Genomic DNA, 16,986 nt, shown 5'->3' with positions numbered 1-16,986 from the left:
ACCTGATATTTCTTTCATATCGAGGATGTTCAAACTCCGTCAAATGCGCACAAATTTAGTTAGATTCCAAATGAAATCGAAAGTGTCGCAATGAAATGGATGAAAACTGAACAAAAAAAGTTATATTTTCAATTTCAGTCTGGTATATTTTTATTTGGGCCAAGTGCCAAACTACCGTTTTGGTNGGGTGCCCGAGAAGACATAGCAACCGAGTGTCGTCAAAAATCTTGGTCAAATATTTAACATGATGCTGCACATCACCATGTTTCTTCAGATGGCAGGAAAAGAGTCGTCAACGCAATTCCAATTTATTTGCCCATGTCTTATTTTGAAAATGGTCTTTCAGTAAAGTCCACACCATCTTTGGATCTACTGGGTGCCCGAGAAGACATAGCAACCAAGTGCCGACGGCCAACACAATGATGGCCAACGCACGATCTCTCCTTGCCCGGAACTTGGCGATGCTTGCATCTCCATCCGTCAGTCCGATTTCACTGGCATTCACGATTGCCCACACCCCATCCTTCATCAAGGCCATCCGACATTGTACCTTCCATGTCGGATAATTCGAGCCATTCAGGGGTATAATGAGGGTTCTCGAGTCACTTGCCATAATGCTACCTCGAAATATTCTTTCAACTTTCCATCCTTCAGGATTCAACCTTCGTAATGAAAATGGGTGACATGATTGTTCCGAAGAAAATTGTCTCCCATGTGACTACCGATGACAAATTAACAAGTTGTTCTGCAATTGGAAACGTCTTGAGTGCCCTGAAAGTCTATGCGAAAGAATTCGATCAAAATCCTCAGTCCATTGGAAATGTTGTTTGGGATTTCAAGCGGAAAGTTTCACAATTGTCCATTTCTGATGACCGAGCACCAAAGTTGCAACTACCTCTCCATCAATCCAAAAAAACAACGCCGATACTCTTCAGGTAAGGATTTGAATGAGATAGTTCACACAGGGTGCATCCATAACAAAGTGCCATGCCACAGAGTTACCTTAAAAATAATAGTTCTTCAAGTAAGGCTCCTAGAATGTGTTTTTGATATTTTTTTCTTATTTTTCAGACTTATTAGCATCAAGTTACCCGTGGTTGGCTACGTCTCCTGCTCTTTATCGACATCTCATCAGCAATAACATCCTCTGATCCCGCATATCAAGGAATTAACAAGACCAATGGACACCCAGACTGGCCTCAGTGATAGGAACGGTGTATATTTTAAGTAAAGGCTAAAAAGTCTAAATGATAGAGAGAAGCTGATGGTGCTAATGGCGGACGAAATTTACTGCGCTCAAAGAGCAGAGTTTGTAGGTGGCAGCTTCTTTGGATTGATGGACAAAAAATATGTGAAGACTGTCCTTGTGTTCATGATAAAGTCCATTACTGGAAAGTTCAGCGACACTGTTGCCCTCTATCCAATGACCACCTTAGACTCAAAAACCATGAAAACGACCACCATGGAAGTCTTCAAGTCCTTGCACAGTTTAGGCTGTAAGGTACTTGTGATGTCCGTGGATAACGCCAACGGCAACAGTAAACTCTAATCCCACGAGTTTTGCCAGGGTAATCTTCAAACGTCAGTTCCTTATCCCTTTGACCCAGAACAGCCTTTGTTCCTTTCATTTGACGCAGTTCATTGCTTCAAAAATTTGAGAAATAATTTTGCAACCAGAAAAAATGCTCAGTGCCCAATGCTTGAAGGTGATGGAGTTCTTCAACCAACCTTTCTTCATCTCGAGGAGCTTTATAACCTTGAAAAAGGAAGGCCTTTAAAGATGGCCTATAAACTCAATCACAAGGTGCTCTATCCAACAGCAATTGAGAAGACCAATGCTCAGCTTGCCGATAGTGTCTTTCATGACTACTATAAGTGCTTTTGAGTTCTTTGTTGACTAATGGAGAAAAACCTGCTTGGAAGGACACTGTGGATTTACTAAAGATTGTGCGACATTGTGAAGACACCCCACCAAGGCTTTCGGAAAAGAGACGTTAGAAAAGTACCAATTTTGGACAAGAATAGTGACAATTTGACCTTTCTGAGGCATTTCGAATCTTGGTTGAACAAGTGGGACGCCCTTGAAGCTTCCAAAAAGACAAAATCAGGTCTAACCCGAGAGACTCTACTTGCCACAAGACAAACTACAAAAGTGCTCATTGAGATCGCAGACTATTTACTGGACAAAGAAAACTTCTCTTACGTTCTCCCTGGCCAATTGCAATCTGATGTCATTAAATCATGCTTCAGTTGGATTCGGCAACTAGGAGGGGGAAATTATTTCCTCTCTATTCGGCAGGTCCTTGAAGCTGAGAAGTCAATAAAGTTGCGCTCTCTTGTCTGATACTCAAAGTGCTCTATTCAAGATCTAAAGGATGTGTTTGCAGACATCGCTGCTATCGAAAACAAATTGAGGAACGTGGCACACAACTCGAAACTTTGGTTCCGGAGACCGGCCGAGATGTATCCAAGAATGAGGACCGGAACATCATGTTTTATGTGGCAGGCTACTTTGAATAATCCCTGTCCAAAAAGACCAAATGTGAAGAGTGTAAGGAGCTGTTTGCCAAGTCTCGTACCCTGAGTGTAACCTTTGGAAGCTACCAACCAAAGTGATAAAATGCTTCAATCGACCTTCTTGGAGCAAGTCAATCGCGGAGGTTTCGTGCATCCGAGTGATATTTTATTCGCTTTTTGTCTTGTCATTTGGAACTTTTATCGGGAATTGGAAGAAACGGAGGCAGCCAACAATGGCTTATGTCATCACAACACCAGCGTGAAGTGATTGCTCACCAGGTGGTTTTGGATGTCTGCTATGTTCACATGTATGAAACTGAAAATGCCATCTTCAACTTTCAGAATAATGACTGCCCATAATCATGCAACAAATTATGGGCTACTCTGTTTCTTTATGCCTTTGGCTGGCTAAGCTTGGTCTTTGGGTTATTTAGAAAAGAATTAAAGGTGAAGCGTCATTAAAAATGTCAGGGTGGTTGAAAAAGACTACCAATTCTTCATTTCTTCAATTTGCATCTACGACTAAACTTGGATTACGTTTATAGCTACGCTCATATAAACGGGGTGGATACCTAAAAACGTTTTTTAAAATTTAAAGTTTTAAACTTTATCTTTAAGATCAGTTTTATTTCAAAACCACTCAGGGTTAAGAAATCGGCTCTCTCAGAATTCCACAGGTGTTCCTGCCATCGTCAGTTTTTTTAACATCTGCAAACCAGAAGAGCAGCCCTTCAAGCATTGTTCCTAAACCAATTAACAAACTTTTACGTATTGATCAAAATTTAGGCTCCTTCTCTCAGCCTCACAGTTCGTGGGAACCCGGTAGTGAAACGAGGTCTCATTCTTCAATCATGGGTCGTGAGCACACNTGATCAAAATTTAGGCTCCTTCTCTCAGCCTCACAGTTCGTGGGAACCCGGTAGTGAAACGAGGTCTCATTCTTCAATCATGGGTCGTGAGCACACAATTGGGTTGGTATTGGTCCTTCTCGTCACTTTGGGAGCTTATCAAGGAGTTTCAAGTCAAGGGGTTGAAATACCGGCTAAAGATAATGAGCAGAAGGAACTCCAGCTCACGAATGTCAATCTCGTAAGCGACAAAGCAGTTTCAAAGAAGTCAGACGAGAAGGTGGCCGAACCAATCAAAGGATGGAATTCAATGCCGGAGACAAATTGGAAGCCTAGTAATGGGAACGAGGAACTCAAACGCCAAGCTGAAGATCATGAAGCTTCCGTCAATCAGACATCCAAGAGACACAAACTCTCCGTCGATCGTCCAAAGATAGAAGACACCTTCGATGCCACCATTTCCATTGCAGACAGGCCTGAATGTCAGAGCGATCTGGAAGCGTCCCAAGGTATGATTAGCCCCTAGCTCGATTTCACAAATGTTCTGGGGGATTTTTTTTTAAATGGATCATTCCCATGAGTTTGATTTTTTTAGCCTGCAAGGAGATTTTGCGATCCAATTCAAATTATCGCAAGAACACTTTGGCCTTGATCTCATGCCTACTCAGTCCCGATAATGAAGCTGAATCTCAAGGGTCCGAGCCCAGAACTCTCAAGATTTCCAACGCGTGCGAAAATATGGTTTGGAAATACGAGGTGGCTCTCACTCAAAATAAGGCCATCACCAATAAGATACGATCGGTGAGTAATTGTCACTTTAAGAAAACCTCTAAATCTCTAGGCGAACCATTTAGTTTGCGGTGTTAAAAAACACCTTATTATAATTCTAACACGTCAAGCGTTTAATTTGCATACTCGTCTGACTTAAAATCTGCCTTGAATTTCAATCAGACCCTTGCAGCGTGTTGAAGTCGAAATGCCGGGGCAAGCCACGTCACCACTGGAATAGACGGTAGGGAGAGGGAAACGCAACTTTTATGCAGATGAACCGAATGTATCTCCATTCACACATGTTGGGCTTCGTCGACTAAGAAAGTGTCGAACACTGAATTTCAAGAGCTCATTGCTTTTGACGCGCACTTTTGATTAAGCTCGAAATTGGCGAACGCTGTCCCCTCCCTACCTACCGTCTCTGCCCAAAGATGACGCCATCCTTGACTGGAGTCATAAATACGCACTATTTTAAAAAATGATCATTGCAAGGACGAGTCTTAGTTATAAAATGAAAAAAGACGCAATGTGATGATTTTCTAAGTTTTCAAGCCGGTTGGTCAATTGTTCAGTGATATGACGTTGATTTTGAGTTGATGCAACTTTTGAATCAAGAGTTATGGCTAAGGGTCTAAAAAATAGTTTATTTTGGTCAAAATAGTTGTGTTTAAGTTATAAAAATCAGCCAAAATAAGTTTCGTAAACGTAAAAAAAGTTATAAAAGAGTGAAAGAAAGTTGGTTTTATTTTGTTCAGTGATTCAAATCTAATGTTCTTGCTCATTGGATTGAGTCTTGCCTTTACATCAGTAAAAATTTAAACTTCTAGGAAGACCCTCTGAGTGAAAGCATCATTTCCCGGGATTATTGAATAGCCTAACGCTAAACTATGAATGATTCAATTCTAGTCGTAAGGACATTGGTAACCCTCTGACTTTTTGGCCATCTAAAGACTGACTCTCGTAACCCCCCGATCTATACCCTTGGTCTGGTCTGTAGTAAAGAGATTCCCCGTCCTTGCATAAAGTTCTCTACTCATCAATGGTTTGAGGATGGACACCGAAAGGCTCACCCAGTTCCCTTGGCCTCTTGTTAGTCATCAGAAGGTCGTTGGTTTTGAATATGAAATCCTGAAATCCTTCCCCCGCCCTCAAAGAATTACTTGATCATTTTGAGTCTCAATTTGTCATGAAAAGGGTCTATTGAAAAACCTTTCACAATAGAATGAATGATCCAGTTTTAGTCTCATGGAGATTGGTAACCCTCTGCATTTTGGACGTCTGAAGACTAACTCCTGCAATCCCAGATCTTTCTTCGCCCGTGGTCTGTCGTTAAGGGGTTTGTTGTTTTTGCATGAAATATTCCACGCACTAAAGGTTCGATGATGGACTCCAAAGGGCTCGCGCACATCCCTCAGCCTCCTGCCATTCTTCATCAGGGCCTTTGTTTTGGTTCTGACCTCAAGATTGCGCTTATGTACATTTTCGACCATCATTTTGGCTACAAACGATGGGAGGGATACCAATCGCCACTTGGCAATAAAAGTTAGATCTACCTAGAGGACTAGCCCCCCCCAGTGAGATCCCTTGTAATATGCCCCTATATGCTCAACAGTTACTCTTAATGAAAGCTTGGGGGATCAATGCCAAGCCAATCATTGAGCGGGGACAAAGATTGTCACCCAAGGTAGACTTAAACGTCCTTCTTTATTTCGGCTAAATTTCCCCTAAAAATGGTCAAAATTCTCTAACTTCCCCGAAAATCCTCGGTTTTAGGCTTTTTTATATTTAAAATTCGTGAAAAAGCTGTTTGGCCCAAAAATGACCGAAATAGTTGAAAACTTAATTTAACAAAAAAAAATCATCTTTCCGACCCGCAGGTAGAACGTTACATTTCTTTTAACGATCGTGCACACCCACAGACCAACTATATCATTTCAATAAATTGGAAAAGGATCTAGATGAAAAATCAATAAAACTCCCAAAATGTTTGAAACAACCTTGATCATTCTATTTAGGCCTGTAAAGAAAACGAGAAGGATCTGCAGCCGTGTTTGTCGGTGAATGCCACGGATACTCCTGCTAATCAAGGCCACATTCTTGGATGCATAATGGCGAGGAAGGATGATCCCTTGATTCATTGGGTTGAGTCATGCAAAGCTGTCATTAACCAAGTCGAGGCCTTGGTCTTCAGTGACTATCATCTGATTGGCGGGTTCGTCGAGAAATGTGGGGCTGACATTGATCGATTAGAATGCGGTCGAGTTCTACAAGAAGAAGAGTCCTACCATTCTCAGGTGGGTACTCCTACATGGATACAGGATATTGTTTTTAATTTCAGGAGTAACACCGTAAGTTAAAAGCACGTCTTAAGTCTCATGAACTGACGACACATGCATGGGTGGAAAAAAGGGGCAATCTACCTTTAAACATCCCTTCTTCCTACTGTAATTCTCAAGGCCGAACTTGATAAGGTTTTAACACCCTTTAGGGTCCTTACCATAAACAGGACAGAATATTTTCTGTAATTATCAAAGAGCCGTGAAAAAACAAACCAAATTGAGTGAATAAATGGTGATTCTCATCTATTCACCCACACACAAGCACCACGAACCCTACACGTTCGCGGCAACCAAGGAGCAGTAGAGGAAGTCACAACTTGGCGCAAAATTCTTGGGAGATAAAAACAAGAGCAAAATAAAATGCCTCTGATCTGTGCCAGCTCCAAAACAGGATTCGCGTATTAAAAAAAAAGAGTGAAACAAGTGTTAGAAAAAGTGTTGGAAAATACTCCCGTTGTCACAAAATTAGGACCTCCCGATGGCACAAAATCAAAGGCCAATATTTGACGGGGGGACTTAATTTTGGCTTTAAGGCTTGTTCGTAAACCTTCATTTAAAGGGCGGGATCGAAATCGTCGCTCACAAATGGTACAATAAATTTGCTAGTCTTAGTTTCTTTGCTAGTTTGTCAAGTTCAATGGTATTCTTGTTAGACAGAGTTTCTTTCCTCAGGTTTTAATTTATTGTTGTAGGATTAGGAAATGTGTCTCTTATATTGGGGTGGTGCTGATCGTTCGGTACCTACTACTAGTGCAAATATTTGCAAATTTGCCATGCATTTCAGGGCGACGTTTTGGCATGTTTGAGTGCCAGCCCAAAGAAGTTGTCTCCTGTTTGCAAAAAAGAAATCTTCGCCATTGCTGAGTATCAGAGCGAGGATTATCATCTGGATCGGCGTCTTTTCTTGGCTTGTCAAAAAAACCGGCGAGAAATCTGTTCCGATGTCAGATCTGGCAATGGAGAGATCTACAAGTGCCTGATGAAAAAGAAATTTGTGAGTTCTATTCCTTATTTTTCATTTACACCAATTTGGATACCCTACAAATATCAACTATCCTCTATCTTGCTAGGATCCAAAAATGACCAAGAGCTGTCAAAGGCAGCTAACCCGGAGGCAAAAATTGATAGCCTTGGACTTTAAAGCGAGCAAGGGAATTTACAAATCATGCAAGAAAGAAGTAAAAGAGAACCGTTGTTTTGAAGACCTCTCCTCGAATGTGCCTCAAATCCAATTATCTGAAGTATTGATTTGCTTGGAGAATGTGGCGAATGATAAGAAAGATGCAATTTCCCCACTTTGCCTGTCGGAAGTGGAAACCCATCGAAAAATGATCATGGAGGATTATCGGATCTCTCCAGAGATCATGTTATCATGCAAAGATGACATTCAGGTGAGAACTTGTAATTAAACCTTTTAAGAGATACACAAACACCATTACTTACCTTACAATAAATCGGGATCGGCAAATCCCACGAAATGAAAGTGAGATAAATAATGTTGGTTAGTAGCATTGAAATCATGATAAGTTCAAGTGAGTAAATAAAGTATCGAAGCTGAATTCTTCCAGTTGTAAAGCAGCACATAGTTTTGGTATGACTGAGGTTCAAAAATCCTTTCGGGGCTAAATAATTAGTCGAAGGCTCGAAAAAAATCTTTGTGATGGTCAAGAAAATCATCAAAACACTTTTTTTAAAGAATCTCTAACGCATGTAACATGTCAGCCTGTTTAAATGCTAAAAAACACTTAAAATGACAACATGACACGAAATTTGCAAAAAAAAAAAAAGAAGAAAAAAACGTAGCATATTAAATTAGTCTGAAACTGCATAACTTCTTTCAGACGTCGTGTGCGGATGAAGGACCTGGAGGAAACACGATCCATTGCTTGATGAAAAACGCTGCCCATAGAGAACTTCAAAGCCAGGATTGCCTTCGGGCGGTCCAAATGCTAATGAAAGCGTCCAATGTAGGGTCCAATTGGAAAGTGGATCCTGTCCTCCGGAAGAATTGTCAGGTAAAACATTTATTTGCAATTCGCCGAAAACTCTCTTGCAAAAATGAAGGTCTTTTTCCCCAAAGGACGTAGTCAATAGCGGCTGCAGTCAGGAGAATAGCAATGGAGCGGTGGTGAGTTGCTTAATGACCTTGGCCGGGGAAAACTCCCGTCACATGACTCAAGAATGTATGGGTACACTCATGGAAGTACAATATTTTCTGGCCCGAGATTTCTCCTTGACCCCCAAATTGTACTCGAAGTGCCTCTCAGACGCCAAGAAATTATGCTTTGCTGATGAAAATTGGGGTTTCAAAGCCAATAGAAATGATGTTGACGAACTAGACGATCGGAAACTGATTTTCCCCTGCCTGGTTAGGTGAGTACTCGAACAAACACCAAGAAGCCAAGCAATCAAGCTAACAAACGAACAAAAGACGAAATATATTGATCTCTAATGATTACTACAGGCATTTGTATCCTGAAGACGTGGAGCTTGAAAAAGATGAAGTTGAACTCACAGATGCATGCGCTGATCAAGTGGTCAAAGTCTTAGAGCAACGTGCCATTTCGGTGAACCTTCATCCAGAAATCGAGGAGAACTGCCGCGGTCACTTGGTTTACCTATGCAATAACAAAACTCAAGATGGAGCAGAATTTCACTGTCTGCAGGTAAAGTGTCAAAATTCAACGAGAATCTATGGTGTATCCGGTGTGTTTCGATCAGTGAATAAGAAAAGAGCCGTGAAGGATGTGCCATGCATTAGCCGAGTTTCTGATATCCCGACCGACATTTTTTCACGGGAAAGCGAGAAAAAAGAAATCGTTCCCGTGAGTATCGAAACATGGAAGCCGAGCTGAAACCCTGAATTAAAGCTTGAATGAATGTAAAAACGAATGGAACACGCACAAAAAGGATAGAAATGATATAAGTTATATTTTCATATTTAGACGTAGGAACACTAGTTTTTAAGGCCAAATTAAATTTTGAACTAGTTCGCCATTTCCAAGACAAAATTACTTTGTTGTGATTTTTAAGCACAAAATAACTAAAACCGACGATTAAGAGAAAAATTGAAAAATATTGTTATGCTTTAGAGGAAATTTAGAAGAACTACATGCCAAATGATGCCTTCTTACACAATACTATGCTCCAAACCAAAGACTGGAAAAGCTAAAAGATATAGTTTTATTTTCAAATATGCAATTTTTCAATTTCGAGCGAGTTCTTCTCCTTTGATCGTTTCCTCCGAAGAGGACATGATGTAGGCTGGTATTGATAAGTAACTGAAGGCGTATCTCAACTTTTTTAAACGAACTTTCGAGTAAGTTGTCTGTACACGAGGGTCTTGGATTCCCACACCATGGTGATATTGGTTTTAAAGCCAATTCAATTGTAGTCATTTGTCCCCTATTGCAATATCAAGATGCTTAAAAATAATGATCTGAACATTGAAGTGATAGGTCTGAGTATCTTTCTAACATCTCACGCCCATTTTACCCTTGTTTCTATAAAATAGTAAGCTAATGATTTAGTCAATATGAGGCTCGGAGTTAAGGGCTTGGATGTTAACCGGTAGGAAAATGCACATACCTAAGTGATGAGCAGATGCTCATTCTGGGTAACGTCTAAGCCTTAATTCAGAGGTATGAGCGTATAAAAACTCGCCTCTGGTCTTGAGCAGGGTGTTCCGTACATGGGCCACTATATATGATACCTAGGGATGATTTTACTTTAAATAGAGGTTAGAGCGGCAAGGTAAAACATATATGGTTAGCAGGGTTTACCTGATTCAATGAATAATCAAATGATACCAGCACTCCTTGGAGACATCAGATGGTTTCGGAAAAATGTAGATCTCGGATGGATTATGGAGTATTTCTCTGTAATTCTTGCAATTGGTCTCCCGATAACAAATCTCTGTACGTATGTTTGTAAGTTTATATGACTGTTAGATCTCGGAAAAAGGAGCAAAGCGAAAACCACCAACCAATATAAGGTAGAGGTTAGTTACGTTTTGAATTATTGTTGCATAAATATTGTTGTCTGCTTGTTTCATATTTTAGTACATTTTTATATTTTTTCAACGTTTTCTCACTACATTGTAGTGATTACTTCACAAGATTTGACAGGACGACGGTGTAATTAATTAGGGCAGCAAATATTTGAAATAGAGAGATAATTTGTAGAATATAGCACTACCTAAATCGCCTTGGATATGCATGAGTAGAATGAGCTTAGGAGAATCATGTAGTTGAAAGCACACACGGAAGTTGCGGTGCATGAGAAGGAAAAAAGTTGCGTAGAAGTGGTCACTGTGAGAGGGTGGCTTTTTCAATGATTTGAGGGAATATAATGACAAAATTAGCGTCAATCTGGAAAGGCAAATGTCATCAGTAGGGACGGCCAAAACTTGCACATAAATATGGTCTTTTTTGACAGCAAATTTGCACGGAAATCCACCGAATTTGCACAAAAAATTGCAAATAAACTTTCCCCCCAAAACGGCACCAACACGTTCTGAAGAGGCTGCAAGGGCTAATTTTGCCTATCAAACCAAGCAACACGTAGATGAAAAGGAAAATTATATCAAATCTTCCAGTACCAGGATTTGAACCTACTATCCCTAGGGAGCAGATTCTTGTCTTGTCTTTGCTGCCTCCTAGACTGATCAGCATCTTGCACATGCATAATATTTCGTCAAAAAGGTCAATTTCAGTTCAACAACAGAAAAATAATAATGCCAATAAAGTTTTTCAAGTTTTTTTGGAGTAATAGTAAGTCAACTCTTCCCAAATTAACCATTCACCTCATGACCATACATCATGAAAACACGTCAAAATGTGTATGATTTACAAAGAAAACTTCATTGCTTTGCTCAGACAAAACTGAGTTCCAACATTTGAAATAGAGTACCTTAAATAAACTAATAAGTAAAGTAATAAAGCCATGGATACACCTCATAATAGACGAGCGTTTTGAAGGTTCAATGCAGTTCAATTCGATCAAGCTATTTTTAAAAAGAAATTCAATATCGTGGTGGCAAGAAGGTGTAATATTCATACTCCTATTTATTTCCATAGGAAAACTTCCAATCACTGGACGAAGAATGTCAAGAGTCGGTTCGAACGAATACCAAGATCCAGGCTAAGAACACTCGTCTCAACGCGCCCGTCATGATTTCTTGCCATGAGGTCATTGAAGCAAAATGCAAAGATGACGTAAGTCTTTTCATTCCCAAGGCAAGCAATATCAAGCTTTACCTTGCTCTTGTCTTTTCCTTTTTGGCCATGTCTGAAACCAGCTTAAGCGGAATGATAACGGCTATGTGATGCGTTGTCTGATCAGATATAAACTGGAACATGAGGATGAGCAATCAAGTTTGATGACCCGGAAATGTTCTGTAATGGTGGAGCATTGGCAGATCTTGACCATGAAGGATTGGCATTTCTCCACTAAATTCAAGAATCATTGTCAGGAGAGTGTGAATCTGCATTGTCAGCCGTAAGTTTTGTTCCGACCCAAATCTGAGCCTTTCCATGACCTTTAATTGTCTCTTTCAGGGTTCCCCAAAGCAAGTTGGAAGTACTCAGATGTTTGAGCAACATTATTCAACAAGATTTCATCACCAACTCGGTGCCCCGAATTCCCAAAGCGTGCAGGATGGAACTGAAATTCAATCTCCTTCAGAAGCACTCGGACATCAAATTGAATCCAAACTTGGTAAGAAAAGATTGACACTCCACATCGGATCTAATTTTTAAGTATATTTTGGCTAGATCTGGAAGCCAAAGGCGTACTTTGTGACTGTATGCGTAAAAGGCTCATAAATGCATGAGTTTGATTTGTGCCACGCTTCAGATTGACTCTACGTGTTTTTTGGCCCTTTTGGGCAAGAAACAGGATTGAAAACTAACTAAAAAGGTCCCAAAAAGTGGAAATAAGTTGAAAAAGGGCTTCAAACATTTTAAAAAGTTAGGAAATGACCAAACTTTCATTGACCCAAAAATTTGGCAATTTGGGATCCGCTTTTCAAGTATGTTGAGGTTAATGATAACACGAGACTGAGGCTTTTAGATGCTCGCAGAGGAGGCTTCTGTCACCAATTGAGAGACTGAAACTGGCCTCTGATCGAGCAATTAAGTGCAACGTGAGGTTAATAATCATAAATCCGGGGAAGCTCAAGGCTCGAGTTTGAAACATCCCAGTACTCTTAGACCCGACCTTACACAATCAGACCATGTAAACACGACGCTCCATGTTTCTAACAATATTTTCACTTTTTTACGGGCCCTGTAGCTTTTGGTATGATCGGATTTTGAATATCATAACCACATAACATGAAAGGGCACAAAATTATTGGTTCAATTCTGTTCCTTCGTTTTCAGGCTAAAAACTGTTACGAGGAATTGGGCACTGTCTGCGAAAACGACCGAACCTTGGAGTGTCTGAAGAGTCAGCCTCATGAAGATCTGACTCCATCTTGTCGTCAAGTGGTTTTCAGGCAGGAAAAGGAAGAGGTTATGATGAATAGTTTAGACCACACCTTGACCAAAGTGTGTGGTAACGAGATCAAAACTCATTGCTCGGAGACGAATGGCGAACCCAACGCAATACTCAACTGCTTGAAAGTGCGTGTTTGTTCTGCAGATGCCGTGTGCTCGGGCGTTTGGAGGGAATAATTGTCGATTCATGTGACCGGTAATTATTTTTTTCTGTTTTAGGAAAATCAAAGCTCCCTCAACTTTGATCGGGCTTGTCGTGGATTGGTCATTCAACGTATTGTTCAACAAATGAAAGACTACCGATTGAATCCTCGGCTTCAACAAGCGTGTGCTAGGGATCTTCCAGACCATTGTGCTCACGTCATGTTGGTGGAAGAAAAGAAAATGGCAGACGATTTCATGGAAGGCAAAGTCATCGAGTGTCTGAAAGATCGCTTGAGAAGCCAACGGGACACGTTGACAGTGCCATGTCAAAGTAAGCAATGGTTTCAGAACGAAGTCAAGACTCATTCGATTACTGAGTGGGTCCCGTCTTCTTGTTTAGCAAGAGCCTGTTGAGTGATTTCAAATAGAGCTTTTGGAATGAGAAGAGTCCCTCCCACTAGACAAGCTAGATTTTTTAAGCACATCTTGTTAACGCTCACGGCTTTTGTCTAGCTTATCCTCGAGGGACCACAACGAAGAGAGTCAAGTCACTTTTTCTGTTCTGAAAATCGGTTTTCATGGGTAGAATCTTGACTCTCAACAACCTAAAGGAAACTAACCACCAGTGCTAGAAACTCTATTTCATTCCTGACTGGGTTTAGTGGCTGGAAGGTACTGACTGATAGGATCAAATATATAACTAACTATCAATTTACATTTTCTGTTAAGCATGACACAAGTATTGTAGTTGCCTGACGGAAAACGTGATTTTCCTCTCGTCAAGCCACGTTAAAACGTTGAAAAAGGTTTTTTAATATTTACAGGCATCTAAGTTCCTCATGTGGGCGAGAATTCCATAAAGCAATAAAAAAAATATGTTGCTTATTATTTTGTGAGTATGAAAAATGCCCAGATGTGTTTGGATATTTCTACCAAGACTCTAAAAAGCATTTGAACCATTTTGTGTGAAAAGCATCGGCAAGCAACGTTGTCAGATCGCCAGCATCACTATAGGCAAATATTGAGCTCAAAAGTAGCCGTTTGGACGGAGCAGTAGCAACAAAATTATAATAATTCGATCCGTTTTTCGAAAGGGAAACCGAAATCCCATTACATTTTAAAATAATGCAATTATACCGAGTCAAAAATTCAAAAAATGCTCGATACATGTTTTTCCTACACGCTCCAGAGTGGCCTTCAATTTATCGTTTCTCTCTTCAAAGTGACTCTCTGACTATTGTAGGGCTGAAAATTGGGCGTACTCTTAAGAGCATTGAGGATGGTTGTGGTTACAATCCTTGTTATATTTGCACTGTTTTATTGTTTACCTGTGATTTAGAGCAGAATTGTCAACGTGCGTTTTGAGAGCACCTTCAAGCCCTCGAGAATCCAGGCTAGTTAAAACAATGAAGTCCACCTCTCTTCTTTCTCAGGCTCCTTCATTGTTCAATATGCTGCAGAAATCGGCCTATAGTTACTGGGGAGCGACTTATATTGTGGTTAATATTGAGTACTCTATCCTCCAAACCACTCAAATTAGGAAAAATATAGGAAAGAGGAAAGATTTGCGTGAAATGTGTAGTGTAGACAAAAATGCATGAAATGGGATAAATTGCATCCCCCATTCTGTTCCACTGATGAATACCAGAGAAGATTTACAAATGCACTTTTTCTACACGTCTTTATTTCAGAGGAAGTCAAAAACCTCATGAGGCAATCATCGGTGGACATTCGGGCAAAACCTTTGATTATGCAGAAATGTCCCTTGAGCGTTCAAATCTGCCATCAAAAACTTGGGTCTAACAATGACGTTGCCGACGAGGACGGACAAATTGAAGGTATGATATTTAAAGCCCCAACAAAGCTTGCGTCATCAGGTGATATTTAGTGGTTCTTTAGCTTGGAAATCATTTGCCTTCAAAATACGTACATGTAATGAAATTGAGCTACCTCAATATATGTTTTAAGTAGGAGCTGCGCGTCCTACAGCCAATGACTTGCAAATCGTCTGATGGCTGTACTTTTTGCCTCAACTCATGACAATAAGGTTGTGATCTTTAAGGGAGATTATTTGAAGAGGGATTTTTTCGGACGTAAAAAATCTTTGCATTCGGCAGATCTACTGACAAAAGTCCTTTTCATTCCCCTCTTACTCCTCTCGTTGCGGACAAGCAAACGTAGAAACACAAGAATATGCTCTCAGATGCCTGACTTTGATAAGATGTTTTTCTCCATTAATATGAGTTACCACAAACTTGGGAAACTGTTCTGTTTCTTGTATTATTTTGTTGGAAATGAGGATTGCCAAAGTTTTGGCCCGTGTCAATCATGAAGTATACAGCTTCGTGTTCAATTCTTATTTATATCTCATAATTAAGAGTTGCTGGCTTCCTCATTGAGTCACAGTACTTGGGCAATGAATTGTTCATTGAATAATCTCTTGAAAAAGTGTGGCATCTTAGAGCTATTTTCTCGTTTCTTTGCTCATCAGTTCATGTTTGTTTCTTTTTCAGAATGTTTGAAAACGTTATTCATTGAGAGAAAAGTCACCCAGAACGGAGACTCGAGAGAATGCATGCAAGAACTGGCCAAGACTATCGAGGACGAACGACAAGACATTAACATGGACACGGCTCTTCACCGCAGATGTGGCGTGGACGCAGCCAAGTTTTGCCACGATGTCTCTACCTCCGATCTTGGACAAAAGATCAGTTGCCTGAAGAACGCCTTTGAGAATCCAAAGTTGAAGTTGGAACCCAGCTGTGCGCGGATTATGGACCTGCTGTACGGCCAAGGCGGATGAGTTGTACAGCAGACGCCTTTGAGAATCCAAAGTTGAAGTTGGAACCCAGCTGTGCGCGGATTATGGAAGAACGTATCAAGATGTATAATCTGGCCATGGAGATCGTTCCCCTTCAGAGTGTAAGCCAATTGCTGGAACATGTGAGCAATTCCCCTAGTCGGAACCACTTCTTCTTAGTGGGGTTGCTTTTGGTGGGAATCATCTTCTTGGTTGGAATTATGTGCGGGCGCACTACCCGAAGACTTCGACAAGAGTTGAAATCCAAGTAAAGATGCCCAAGCGATCCCACTGAGTCTTGTGATAGAAGTGAATTTTGTCCCTGCAAAGCCGAGGAATTGTTTTTTTTTGGGCTGCAATTGTGATATGATTTTTTTCATGTCTGTTTTAACTAAAAGTAAATGAATGATCTACTTATGATGTTGTGCTTGTTTCAATGCAAGGAGTAGAAAGTACATCCTTTTATAAAGCCACGGAATATCCAAATGTTAACTAGATGAAAATCGGCATTCCCAAAACAAAAGACCCTAATCAGAAATATTCTTAGAAATTGATTGGTTAGTAAAAGATGAGAAATGCAAATATCCACCATTCTCATGGTCACGCTTTCCTTTCTTCTTTAATGAAAGGTAGTATTTCGTCTAATTTTTACCTTTTAAACTTCATGTGATTTGCGGTCTAGCAACGAATTTGAGTTGCCAGACCGAGCTAGTCCTAGAATGTAGGGTTGATGTGGAATGCTACTTAAAAATTGGTCCAAGTCTGCTTGAAAGATACTACCGGATCAACAAGGCCTACGTATTCCCTACGAATATTAGAGGGAAGCAAATTAAACAATGAAGGAGCCCGAGAAAGAAGAGAAGTAGACTTCATTGTTCGAACTAGCCTGGATTCTCAAGGGCTTGAAGGTGCTCTCAAAATGCACATTAAGTCTCTGCGGTCACCACAATTGACCCTAAAACCTCATGAATGCTTTTGAAGACGTACAGTATCAGATACTTTTGTACCTTATCTGAACACTGTGCAGTCCCAACTTTTTTAGTCTCTCACAATACGTGAGCTCTCTC

At 40.4% G+C, this 16,986-nt stretch overlaps 1 protein-coding gene across 1 annotated transcript; it reads left to right on the top strand.

The window, feature by feature from the left end:
• Positions 1 to 3,406: 3,406 nt before the first annotated feature.
• LOC131882760 (Golgi apparatus protein 1-like) lies at positions 3,407 to 16,336 on the top strand (the record flags this gene model as incomplete). Its single annotated transcript, XM_059230010.1, is given in 16 exon segments — positions 3,407 to 3,874; positions 3,961 to 4,166; positions 6,152 to 6,430; positions 7,260 to 7,469; positions 7,546 to 7,866; positions 8,317 to 8,490; positions 8,556 to 8,848; positions 8,940 to 9,141; positions 11,554 to 11,691; positions 11,775 to 11,974; positions 12,034 to 12,193; positions 12,859 to 13,101; positions 13,195 to 13,450; positions 14,811 to 14,957; positions 15,633 to 15,846; positions 15,939 to 16,336. Coding segments are annotated over 16 exon segments (3,705 nt in total). The 3' UTR covers positions 16,192 to 16,336.
• Between the last annotated feature and the right edge of the window lie 650 nt (positions 16,337 to 16,986).

This window comes from Tigriopus californicus, chromosome 6 (assembly GCF_007210705.1).
Source record: "Tigriopus californicus strain San Diego chromosome 6, Tcal_SD_v2.1, whole genome shotgun sequence".
NCBI classification, from domain to species: Eukaryota; Metazoa; Arthropoda; class Copepoda; order Harpacticoida; family Harpacticidae; genus Tigriopus; species Tigriopus californicus.
The sequence above is the reverse complement of the archived record's forward strand: the minus strand, read 5'-3'. Positions and strand labels throughout refer to the sequence as shown.